We start from the raw sequence: 13,106 nt of genomic DNA, 5'->3' as shown, positions 1-13,106 counted from the left end.
CTAGATGTCTAGCAAGAGCGCGCGCGGGTTTCGGATTGAATCTACTATATAAAAATGGAATTCCGTAACGCTTGATCTTATTGCTATTATTCCCTCAGTCTCTGAGGTGTACAGTAATCATCATCATTTTGAATCGTTCTAAATCAAAAATAATAAGCGGTGACATGTTTTTTTTACATTAAAATGTTTGTTGATGTTCAGAAAAAACATTTGAGGGAAAATAAAAACTATCTGATTACAAAAACTTGAGATGTTATTCACAAAACTACATAAAACATGCAAAATTATAACTTTTTATGCTGAATTTGCCTCTAAATCAAAATTCAAAGCGATGACATTTGATTATTTTCTAATTAAAAAGTTTGTTAACGTTCAGGATAGACATTTGAGGAAAAATAAAAAGTATCTGATTATTAAAACTTGAGATAGTATTCACAAAACTACGTAAAACATGCAAAATTATGACTTTTTATGCTGAATTTGCCTATAATCAAAATTCAAAGCGATGACATGTGGTTATTTTTTCATTAAAATGTTTGTTAACGTTCAGGGAAGACATTTGAGGAAAAGTAAAAAGTATCTGATTACTAAAACTTGAGATATTATTCACAAAACTACGTAAAACATGCAAAATCATGAGTTTTTAGCTGAATTTGCCTCTAAATCAAAATTCAATGCGATGACATGTGATTAGTTTTCCATTGAAATGTTCGTTCGTTTTGAGGAAAAATAGAAGGTATCTCAATGCTGAAGTTGAGATATAATTCACAAAACTACGTATGTTTGAAGATGATTTATGTATACAGCACAACAATATCGCACGCAAGCCTTCTAATAGCGTTCTTGATCAACCAGATTAGTTGGGAGAATTCGTTATCTATATTGTTTTTAGCACATTTTGCATGTTGTTGGATAAGTACAACGATCCACCGTGTCCCAGTGCTGAGCCGAAGAAAATCTTTTCGACCTGATCGGGGATTGAACCCGATATCACAACCGTGTGAGAGCCAATCGAAATCGCTAACCACAGAGCCACGGGGAATACAGAATACAGAAAAACGCATCAAAATACTTTTTTTGAAATTTATACGTATTATACAGTCCCTCTACAATTATGGGTCAGTCAACGTGTTGCCTGAAAGTTCAAATATGAATATAAAATCGGAAAAATTATCAACCACGAATGCTTTACTATCTATTTCTGTGTTCTGATGTATACTTTCGATCGACAATTAGTTTTATTGCAGCTGATGTGTGTAAATCGGTTAGGAAGAAAAATATCATTTGCATAGCAAAAGACACAATTATGGGTCGCTTTCGGCATTCAAGATCATTTAGTCTATAAAATCATCAAAAAAAGTTATCTAAAAAGTTATTTCATTGTTGTAAAAGCTTGATAATGTTGTGAAAGCTTGATCATTTCATGAAGTCGTGATGTATTATCATGCAGAAGTAATAAAAACACCGCAAAATGTAGCATTTCTACAATTATGGGTCACTTTACTTAATGCACGGAGCAGAATTATTTTTTTCGGTGACATTTTCAAAATTAAATCATTTCAATCGTGTGAATAAGGTTACAAGTGAGTGCCAATAAAAATAGAAATAAAAAATGGCGACTTCCGGTTTCAGCAAAATAACCTAAAGAGCTATTTGGCCAACAATTTCAATATTTCCAAAAGCAGAACTCCTTACGTCTTTTTGAAATCCAAAATGGCGACTTCCAGTTTCTGTAAATCAAAAATGCAATCCAATAAGGAAACTTCCGTTCTGTGCGTTCTCGGAATATTGAAGAACTAAAAGTGATGATGGACATATAAGATGTGAAATATTTTTTAAGTGGGTTGAGCTAATGCAACAATTAAGCAAAAAAAAAATCTTGGCTTCGAAACCTTTGATCCCGTGCATCGCCGGGAGCGTTCAACTAGTCGATTAATAATTTCCCTACTATCACACACCGATCACACCAATTTATTCGGAGGAATCTAAAATTGAATTTCGGTGACATTGAGCAGAAACTCATGAAGGATTTTTACCCGCATCCCTACCCCTCTTGAACGGACATGGTTTATATTCCGTGCCGTCGATTTTAACTTGGAAATCCCATGAAACTGACGTCGGATCGCTCCTAAACTAAACTAGTAAAGCCGTTCGCAGCAAGGGAAATCGGAAATTGTCTGGCCGAAGATAAATGTGCCAATAAACATCGGCCATAATTTGGAGCGGGTGGAGCGCAGGTTCAGATCCATTACACTGCAAAACCCCGCCTGAAATTTTCCGCTTTCCTCCTGGAGGCCAAACAATTGTTTACATTAGATATTTTGCGAGAATTTTTATTACCAGAAAACCGCAGCCCCGTCAGTCGAGTCGTTCGTCGTCCAAAACAGTCGAACACAGCGCCGGATCTCGTCATAAATTATATTTATTTCATCCGTGGATGGTTTCTGGCTCCGAAGCGCAGCGCTTCGAGAGTCGCAGCGCTCGGATTTCCATTTGAGTCCCGCCGCCGTCGCCGCCACTTCAAGAGGGCACATAAATATATCAGATCAGATGTTTCGGAACGCGTGCTGTACAGCAAGTATAACAACAAGTGTGCAGTCATTAAGAGGGGCCAAAAGTAAATTAACGACGATTTTGTAATGTAATGTCTTAAGTTTCGTTTTTTTTGTGTGCTGGCGAATCTATTAGCGTGTCAATATCAATGACCTTTCTATGTCCAACTTGTTTCAATCGGTTCAGGGAGAATAGATCCTTTTGTCGTTTATAACGTATAAATGTTTTTCCTCGTAAAATATTATTATGAAAATTATGAAAAATTATGAAAAGTATATCATACAAAAAATAAAAAATAAACTAACTTTTTTGTGTTAAGAGATAGAGGATTGGTTTATTCGTGAAAGTTATAGAAGATGCAAAAATATGAAACTTTGTTGAACAAATGAAAATCCTATCTTCATTAGATACAAAGTTATAAAGTATATTATATCCTACTTACTTAAAATTTAGTTTTTTGTACTTAACTCTGGTTAGTTGTATTTTACACGAAAGTGTTGTTCAGAGAAATTTTTGGGGCAAACGAAAAACACATTTTTGCCAAAGACTATATATCTCCAAAATTTTTCCTTACAATGTTATATTATATTTAAATTAATTTTTTCGATAACTTCAAGAACGTATAAATTAAAAAAGGGGAAAGTGGAATCATAATGTCAATACTTTTTCTTGAAGTAAAGCTCAAGTACTGTAAACTCTTGTAGGTTCCATTTGTCCCAATCCACTCATATTAGAGTACGGAAAATAAGCTAAAATATTCTATAACTTTGTAAGGAAAAGTCCAAGAGATGTGTAGTCTGCATCAAAAACGTGTGTATTGTACGCCCAAATGCTTCTTTAGAACAACGTCTTCTTGTAAAATATAACTAACAAAAGTTAATTACAAAAAACTAACTTTTAAGTAGCTTTTCAATAAAATACATCCAGTCGTTATGGATTTTTTGCTATCGGGCATCTTACACGAAGGTTTTTAACCGTCCCAAGTACTCTGTGATTTTGCGTTGGCCGAGAGTTCGAGAGTTAAAATCACACATACTTTTTGTTTACAGGATAGATAGTTACAAGGATCCGAGAATCACAAAAAACCACCGAGAAACAATCCATTTTTTTCAAAAATCGTTAAAAGCAACACTTGAAATAACCCAAACGAAAAACTGGTCCTAAATTTTGTCGCACCGGTTTTCAACTTGCTTTGATTGCCCAACATGCTTTGGGTTGCTTTGATTGCGCAAAACTTACGGTCTTCAAAGAAGTATGAGTGCTCGCTGCTAGGTTTTCCATATACATAGTATGTTTAAATTGGCAGTTGAAAGCTGAGTTGATTTTTTTTTTTGCATTAGGGTGGTCTTGATGTATTGTCCGACACTGTATCAGACAGTTAAACGAAAGCATAAAAATGACCAAAAAGAAACTACAATTTATCTACCTTACGATTCCCGATATCGTTCTCTATCACTCTCTCTCTCTCTCGCGCGCTCTTGTCTCCTTCTTTCTTTTTCTCTCTTCTTCGCTCTTTCTCTCTTCCACTTTCTTTCTCTCTTCCTCTCTCTTTCTCTCTTCCTCTCTCTCACTGCTAATAGATTTCATTGTTGCTAAGTAAATCGAATAAAGAGAGAAGAAAAAAAAATAGGGGAGATTGAAAGGAAGAAATGAAAGCGAAATCGATTAAGTGGGAGATATAAATCGAGATAGAGATGAATCGAGAAACAAAAAAAATTCTGTCGATTTTTTTTCCTTTAATTTGGCTTTTCGTCGATTGGTACCCATTTTTCTTGTTTAATTTTGCTTCTCTCTCTTTCACTCTATTTTTTGTAACCCTTCCTTTTTTTCTTTTCATTTGATTTTTTTTATGTTGTCTCTTTCTTTATTTGCTTTTCATTTTTTTTGTTTCACCCCCTTCTATTGTTTTATTTTTCATATTTTCTTTCTCTATGTCCCTTTATTTCTCTTTTTCAATGCATTTTTTATTGCTTTTTTGCATTTGAATGTTATTCTGTTCTCTAATTCACCTTTTTTCATTCTTTTCTCTCCTATTTGTTTCTTTCTAGTTTTTTTTTGTTTATGTCCTTTTTTTTTTATTTGCTTCCCATTATTGACTCATTTTTTTGCCACTTTCTTTTATTTTTTAATTGCTTTTTTATTGCTTTGTTTCCCATTTTCTCTTCACTTTTTCTATTGTTTTCCACTTTTTGCTATACTTTCTCACCTAAAGGTTACTTTTTTCTCTTCATCCATTTCTTTCGTTTGCTTGATTTTGTTCTTATTGTCTCCTTTTCTTTCTTTTTCCTTCCTTGATTTCTCACTATTTTTTGTTTCGTTCTTTTTCCTTTTTTTTTTCTCTCGTCCTATATTTCTTTTCTTACAGTTTAACCCTTTCACGTTTAACCCTTTCCCGCTCATGGTGACTCTAGAGCACCAAGAATTATAATCCACATATCTTGACATAAAATAGTTTGTTGTGCTTACGATTGTTCCATAAACTTTTATATGCTGCCTCATAGCATCACTGGGCATTTTCATCAAAATACTACAGTTGACAGTAATTTTAGTTAGTCTACAAAGTGTTTAGTTTAAATTTTCTCGTGAAGCTATAAATTTTAATGATAAACCTTGTGAGCGGGAGAGGGTTAATCTCTTCTGATCTTTCGATACATCTCTCTTTTTCCCGATTTATTTCTTTTAGTTTTTCTAGATTTCTCTCTTATCTTCGCTACGTCGATTGCTCCTTTTTCGGTTCTTTCTGTTTCTCTTTGATTTTCGCTTTATTATGCTGTTTTTAAGTTTTATTTTTTTGCTCTTTTGTGCTGCTTTTATTATTCCTGGGCTCCTCTCGCTCTCTTCCATTTGTTTTCCTTCTGAGTCATTACTCTCGATTGCTTTTACATTAATAATCTTTTTTATTTTGTTTCTTTTCATTTCTTCGTATGTTTTTGCTTCTAATTGCTCTCTATTCATTTCGCTCGATTTTCACCACTCTCTGCCTTTACTATACCTTTTTTTTAAATTTTTGTAAAAACTTTTTTTTCTTATATTCTCCTATACTCATTTTTCAATCTTCTACAGATCCCTTTTGTTTACTCTTTCTTTCTGCATTCTCGATCTATGTTTTTAACTTGTTCTTTATCTTTTTCTCTTCATTTCTGCCGTATGTTTTTTTGGTCATGACTATTCTATTTTTACCTCGCATGATTTCCACCTTCCTCTGTTTTCGTTTTTCTTTCCGTCTCATTTCCATGTTGCCACTGTCTGTTCTTTTCTCTCTATTTTTTCAATTTTTCTCTCAATTTGTTTCTTTATTTGTGTCGAATTCTTTTTCTATTCCTGTACAAACTTTCTCTTTCTCTCTCTGCTTTTTATAATCTTTTGCTTGTTTTTTCCATTTATTATTTTTTCTTCTCTTCATTTTTGACTCCAATAAATAAAATAGGAGATATAAAAAGAATATGTTGTTTTTTTTTTCATTTGAACTCCATTTTCTTGTCTTTTTTCTCTTGATTCATTTTTATCATCCACTTCTTTCTATCTTTTATTTTCTTTTTGCCCTTTTTTCTCGGTATTTATCTTTTGTTCTTTTTATTTCTTCCTCATTTTCATCTTACTATTTCTTGCTCTTCATTTCATATTTTTTCTTGGTTCTCATCATCCTTTTCTCGAGAGGAGTATTAACACAAAACGTTATCCTTCATGATTCTCATGTTTCACATTATGTTCAATCAAAACGGAGCAGTAATTGTTACCTTGTTCAACACGATCAAGACAACAGAACTGATAGATATGCGACAGGATAAGAAGGTTTTTTATTTTTGGCATTTCTCCGTATTTTTTTTTTTTTTTGTACAAGATTGCTCTCTCTTTGATTCTTTCGAATTCCATCATACGTCACCTCTATATTTTCTTAGTTCTTTTTTTCTGCTATTTATTATCCTTTTCTTTTTTTTATTGCTCAATTGATTTTTTCTCCAATTGTTTTTTTTTGCTCTCGATTTCTTTCACTTTTTGTATACATTTGTTCCTCCCTTTTGTTTTTATTGTTTTTTTTTTATTTATTTTTCAATACACTTTCTTTTTCGTGATCCTTTTTTCCCACTTCTTCCCAACTTTTTCACTACCCTTTGCTGCCATTTTTCTCCATAATTATTCCTTTACAACTCCTTCTATTTCTTATTCTATTTTTTACCTTTTTTTGAAATAGAATCGCAGTGAATTATTCAACCGTTATCCTCCATGATTCTTATGCTTCACCTTCTGTTCGTTGAAATAGACCATTATTTTTTATTTCTCCAAAAAAACTACACTAACTACTAAACTACTATTGTTTGTTTCCCCACCACTTTTTTTTTGTTAAATTTCTTTAGGCGTCTTTCGTTAGGCTATTCTTCAATTCCATTTGTTTTCAGACATTCTTTTTTCATTATATTCTCTCCTATATTTTTTCCACATGTTCCATTTTTCCATATACTTTTTCATGTCTACTTTTCTCTCCATTTGTTTTTTGCTCTCTACTTTTTTCCATCAGCTTTCCACTGATCTCTCCACTCAAACTCATTGCTTTCAGTCTCCTTATTCCCATTATTCGTTCTTCTATTTGTTTCTCTCATTGTTGCCGAGTTTTGTTTGATTTTTTATTCTATTTCAATTACTATTTCTCACGTTTATCTCATTTCATTCATTTTAGATTAGTTCGATTTCTCTTTCTCCAAAAATGTTTCTTCTTCCTCTCGATTTCATTCTTATTTTTTTCGACTTCTTTCTGCCTGATTTTTTTCTCTATTTTATTCTGCTTCCTTTTTCTCTCAAATTGTCTTTCTTTCTGCAAAGCTGGAACAGTTCTCTGATTGTTCCACAAAAAAATCAACACGAACCAAACGAAATTCTGAAACGAAAGCATCAAAATGACAGAACAAAATACAATTTCTCCATCTCTTAATAACTCTCTCTCATTCAATTTCTTTCTTTTTTACATCCCTTATTGTTTTTCATTTTTCTTTTTTTTCTCACAGAGCCAATGCTTTGTCTTTTAATTATTATTTTTTCTTTTTGTTGCGATTTTCTGATTTTTTCTCTTCCTTTTACTATTTTTTCCCATTTTTTCACTATCTTCCTCGTTTTGCGCATTTTTATCTCTTTTTTTTTTAATACCATTTATTAATCTCTTCAACTCGTTTGGATTTCAAATTCCTTCAATGCAATCAATGTTTTCTTATAATGTGTCGTCCTTTCTCTTCATTTCCAAGTCGTTTTTATTCCTCAATTTTCTCCACTGTTCTTCTGCTTATCACAAAGTTCATCTTTATCTGCCTATTTTATTTATTTTCTATTTACAAAATTTTTCCCTCGATACTCCGCTTTTTTCCACTACCTAATTTGTTATTCTCTAATTTTTTTTCTTTTTCCTTCTAGTTGCATTTTTCTTCGAATTGTTTCTCTTAATTTCATTCCACTCTTTTCGATTTTTATTGTTCTGTTCTTTACATTTTTCCAATTTGTTTTCATAATGTTTTTAAATTTTTGTTTAAGGAGTAAATGTAGTATTTTTTTCCTGTATGGACTTCCTCACTGCGACCAGAATCGTAGATCTATTGTGAGAAGTAAATGTAGTAATGAAGATAGAAAATTATTTCTCTCTGTATCTATTCTTTACTTTTTCTCTGCATTTATTACATTTGTTTTCAGCAATTTATTCTCTTTCTCTACTCAATTCCTCCATTGAGACTTTTTTTATGTTATCTGTTCTTCTGTTCTTTTTTTATTTTCTGTTATTTTTCCCGCTCTTTTTTATTTTTTGTTTTCTTGTTCTATTCTGATTTTTCTCCACTTCCTAATTCTTTTTCTCTCGGGTTATTTCTCCTCTCACATATTTTTCCGTTCCGAACCGTTTCATGTTGTTTCGTAAAAATATATTGTTTCGAAAATAACATATTGTTTCGAAGAAAAAAATCCTCTAATAATGAATATTTATTAGGGATTTAGGTGAAGATTATCAGAAAAATGCGCTGTTGCTTCTAATTTAGTAATAGCAATTTTCGATCAGAAATTAAACCCCTTGATCCAACCTTTGTTTTGCCGCAAACACGGCATTAATAACCGTCACGTAAAGTTTGAAATCAGTCTGTACAACAGGCACCAGGAAATCATGCTTACCGTATAAACAACGTCTCCGTTGAAGAAAAAAACCCGCGAGATTATCGTTTCTAAAGTACACACAGGGTAGGGGATAGTGCTGCTTGTTTCACTGTGTATTTCGAAACAACATTTTCAATTGTTTAAAACAGTGTCTCTTTCATCTTTCATCCCAACAGGTCGCCGGAAAGCGCGACAAGGACCAGGAACGCGAAGCGCAACACTGGATCGAAACGCTGCTGGGCGAAAAGTTCCCAGCCGGTTTCCCCTACGAGGACTGCCTGCGGGACGGTATCATGCTCTGTCGGCTGATGAACCGATTGTCGCCGGGAATCGTGCCGAAGATCAACATCAGCGGAGGGGACTACAAAATGATGGACAATATCAGTCAGTAAGTAGTAGCACTGTAACACCCGTATCAGTCCCATGCGACGCAAGAGACCGACTGACACATTGACTGCACTAGCAAGTATGGGAACCGCGAATCTATCGCAAACCATCGAAGCAAGCGCCCGGCGGCACAATGACCAGCAGACGATGCTGCGCTCCTGGTCGGTCGTATCGCGGCTGACACTGTTTGATTGCGCGCGCGAGGCACACCGTTGTCGGGTTTGCTGCTTTGTTGTTGATTCGCCCATCCGTCGGTCGTCGTGAAGCACGAGAATAACGATGCGCACGCGATGTTGCCTAGGTAGCAGCGGCGTCAGGCGTCAGCAGTAGCAGCAAAAGCAACGTCGTCGTGTCTTTGTGCTGCCGGGGTTCGAGATTCGTTCGGTCGGTCCGATTTTGTTCGAAAGGATGGACGAATGGACAGACGGACGGACGGACGGACGGAAAAGACCAACCGAACACGGAACCCTAACCCTACCCAACACGTAAAAGTGTGAGAGAAATGTGCTATAAGTTTTTGCTGCTGTTACCAGGAGCGCAGGTATGACAGAGAGGCGACTATCCTGTGCTGTGGTGGTAGAAAAAAGCCTAGCTAGCGGAGACAGGGATGCCGGCATGCTTTGTTGTTCGATAATCTGTTGCTTGATGCACTTTTAAACAATTTTAATTTCAACGATCTAATGAAAAAGGTAATGGCTTCTAGACTCATAATGATGATCAATACAATAATTTAAAATTTGATTATAATGTATTTTTTTGTGGAAGCAAATTGCGAAAATTTAAAATGTTTTGAAAATTTTAAACCGGAACAGGGGACAAAATTTGTCCAATTTCAAATTTTTATTACTCGGTTAGTTTTCAACGGATTTCTTTCATTTTTGCGGCAATCGATTGAAGAATTAGTTATACGCATCTGCCCAAATTTTTGTGAGTAATGAAACAGAACTACATGATTTTGTTTTTCAAATTATTCAATGGTTTGTGGCGTTAGATTCAAGCTGTTAAAAAATGCGAATGCTTAGCTTGAATTAGGAAACAGTGAAAACTATTCGCGACGAAATTCCCGTTAAATTATTGAATCGAATTCATCCAGATTGAAATATGATAAACTCGAATAAACAACACTCCATTTTTATTAAAATTGAAGCTTTTCACTTCATGTATTTTCATAGTCCGTGCTTCTTTATATGAGACGTTCAATATAAGCTGCTCGAATTAAATATGTAAACTTCCAGTATTAAATGTTGCTAGTAAAAAATAATTGGCACCATTTATTGAGTTTATCTACTTTAACCTGAAATTTTACTATTCAAAGAGAATCTTAAGCAATGTTATTGGCAATCCAGCGGGTTTTTGACGTAGAACTACGTTTCTCAGAAAGATGTAAAATAAAAATCTAAAACCGGACAAAAATATGTCCAATTTCAAATGCTAATATATCGGTTAGTTTTTTATGGATATCCTTCGTTCTTGCAGCAATCGGTTGAAAATTCTTCTAAGATTCCTCCTAAATGCAGAAAATGGTAATTTTATTATTCGAACTATTGTACTATTGAAAATTGTCAAGCCTTGTCAAAACACAAAATTCGACCTCTGATTGGTCGTTATATGATTGCTTTTCCCAAGCACGGTCGACAGAATTATAGGCCTAGTAATTTGAAATGTCCTTCTGCCTATACAAGAGCCTGTTTCAATAGAAATCGCTCGTATTTTTTCTAGACAGCGACAACAGCACTCCTCACTTAGCAGAGCAGCAGCAGTGTAGCGGATACCAATGGCAGCGGATAACGGCAGCCGTTGCAGTGGTTATCAACATCGATAGTAGCAGAGCGGGGCAATTCTTTTAGTGAAATGCTGTAGCTGGTTGTAGTAAATGCATCCAGTGAAAAGTTGCCTCGTTTTGACAATACACCAACGTTCTGAAAAGCTGGCGTTCAAAATACATGAGCCGTCTAGTTTTGAGTGTTAAAACAGCTTTTCACTATGTTATCCATCACAAGGAATACCTTACTCGCGCTGTCAGTGATAACGCAAACGTGTGATCGGTATCTTTTTCGATATTGAGTTAAACAGCAAATTGTCCTTTTCAGGTTAAAATAAATACCGAATTGAAGAGTTCATATTTTCTGTTAAATTAATTTACACCTTCGAACGTTGGAACAGTTATGAATTTGACTACATCTCATCGGCTCATCTGTTTCGCCGCATCAAACATAAAATAACGTTTTTACAGGTGACGCATTAACTGTTACCGAGTCTTATGCGTTTGAAAGTTTGAAGCGGTTGCTTGAAGTCGACCGTTTTTGGCTTCAATACCATTTGGCCTTAAACTCCTCTTTCACACACAATTTTAGGCTTATTCAATACAAGTAATATTACAAACATCTTTATGTAGTTCTACGTTATGGCTTTGCATACAACTCTTGTGATTTTTTGTTTAGCTTGAAATAAAAAAGTATTTTTTCAACGGAGAACAACTTTTGTCTAATTTTAATTGGCTCCGTAAAACATTAATTTGTATTGTGCCGTGCCAAATAAATGTTGTGTGAACAAAAAAAGTTAAAGGGTATGTGCTTGAGTGCACAAACGTAGGCTTGACGTGGGATTATTGTGGGTGTGAAGATTTAATTCTGCAATAGCCATAGTATAATAATACACACCAAACGTACAAATACCATACACAACAATCCATGAACAAAAAAAAAAACACATACACCTGTCATAAACCATAGCATACAAAATAACAGGAAAAATAATTTACTTGTGCCTATAAAAGTGTTCTGTCATAAAATAAATTTACCTCGGATGAATGCATTTTTGCACACACATGTTATACACACATACACGTTATACACACACACGCTATATACACACACTACTCACAAGCACACGCTCCTCAGACACACCCACGCTACTTACACACACACACCACTTACATACACACACGCTACTCACACACACACTCTACTCACACACACACACACGCTACTCACACACACACACACACACACACACACACACACACATAAACACACACACACACACACGCTACTCACACACACACACGCTACTCACACACACACGCTACTCACACACACACACACGCTACCAAGGATGGGAAAAATCGTTCAAGTGATAATTAATCAGTAGTCCAAACTGATCCTCTATCGCTTCGGATAATTTCAAAAGGATATGTGGTGAAAAATTCGCGATTACTTTGATTTGTTTGTTTCGTCTCGCGCTTTCGATTTTTTTTCACACGTGTAGATAGGTACAACACGCGCAAACCGAGAATTTTCTTTAAGCAATAATTAAGCAAATATGAAAGCTGGATGTTCTACGGGGTGTTGTCTTCTAAAAATAGGAATTGAGATACTGGTATTGTGGCCGGGGCGCATCAAACAGATTTCCAGAAAGCATGTATTCAAGTATATTACATGCAAGCTTTCATGTAATACAGGACTTCAACCAAGAAATACATTAGAAAATTATCGAGTGACTAGTTTGAAACCTTCGATACTTTATACTTCATGAGTCCAATTTAATATCATTGTGAAACAAATCTTCAGAGTATGGCATCATTTTATGTCGTTGATTCAATGTTGAATGTATTGCAAAAATTGCAGCTTAAAACTATTGAACTGGAAAAAAAAAAACCGATGAGAATTTTTGTCTTCAGGAAACGAAAATTTTTCAGTATTGATTCTCCTGAAATTATCACTAACGATTCTTTTTTATTTCTGTAACTAAGCAGCCGTATCATTGTTGATAAATGAAAATCAACAAAACGATTCCATGCGATAAAAAATCGGAAGTGGTTCTCTGAGTAAGTGATTTTTTCCATCCTTGCACGCTACTCACACACACACACACACACACACACACACGCTACTCACGCACACACACACGCTACTCACGCACACACACACACGCGCGCGCTACTCACACACACGCGCGCTACTCACACACACACATACCCACGCTACTCACACACACACACATACCCACGCTACTCACACACACACATACACACGCTACTCACA

The 13,106-nt window shown here is 34.9% G+C and overlaps 1 protein-coding gene across 1 annotated transcript in view; it reads left to right on the top strand.

Moving 5' to 3' along the window:
* The window catches only part of LOC129717968 (muscle-specific protein 20-like), a 151,096-nt gene that overhangs the window by 98,533 nt on the left and 39,457 nt on the right, over positions 1-13,106 (top strand). Inside the window, exon 2 of the mRNA XM_055668293.1 lies at positions 8,853-9,064. Within this exon, the coding sequence (XP_055524268.1) occupies positions 8,853-9,064 (212 nt within the window). The remainder of the gene's footprint in view (positions 1-8,852; positions 9,065-13,106) is intronic.

Source organism: Wyeomyia smithii, chromosome 1 (assembly GCF_029784165.1).
Source record: "Wyeomyia smithii strain HCP4-BCI-WySm-NY-G18 chromosome 1, ASM2978416v1, whole genome shotgun sequence".
Lineage (NCBI taxonomy): Eukaryota > Metazoa > Arthropoda > Insecta > Diptera > Culicidae > Wyeomyia > Wyeomyia smithii.
Note: the sequence above shows the minus strand (reverse complement) of the source record. Positions and strands in the feature narration are given on the sequence as shown.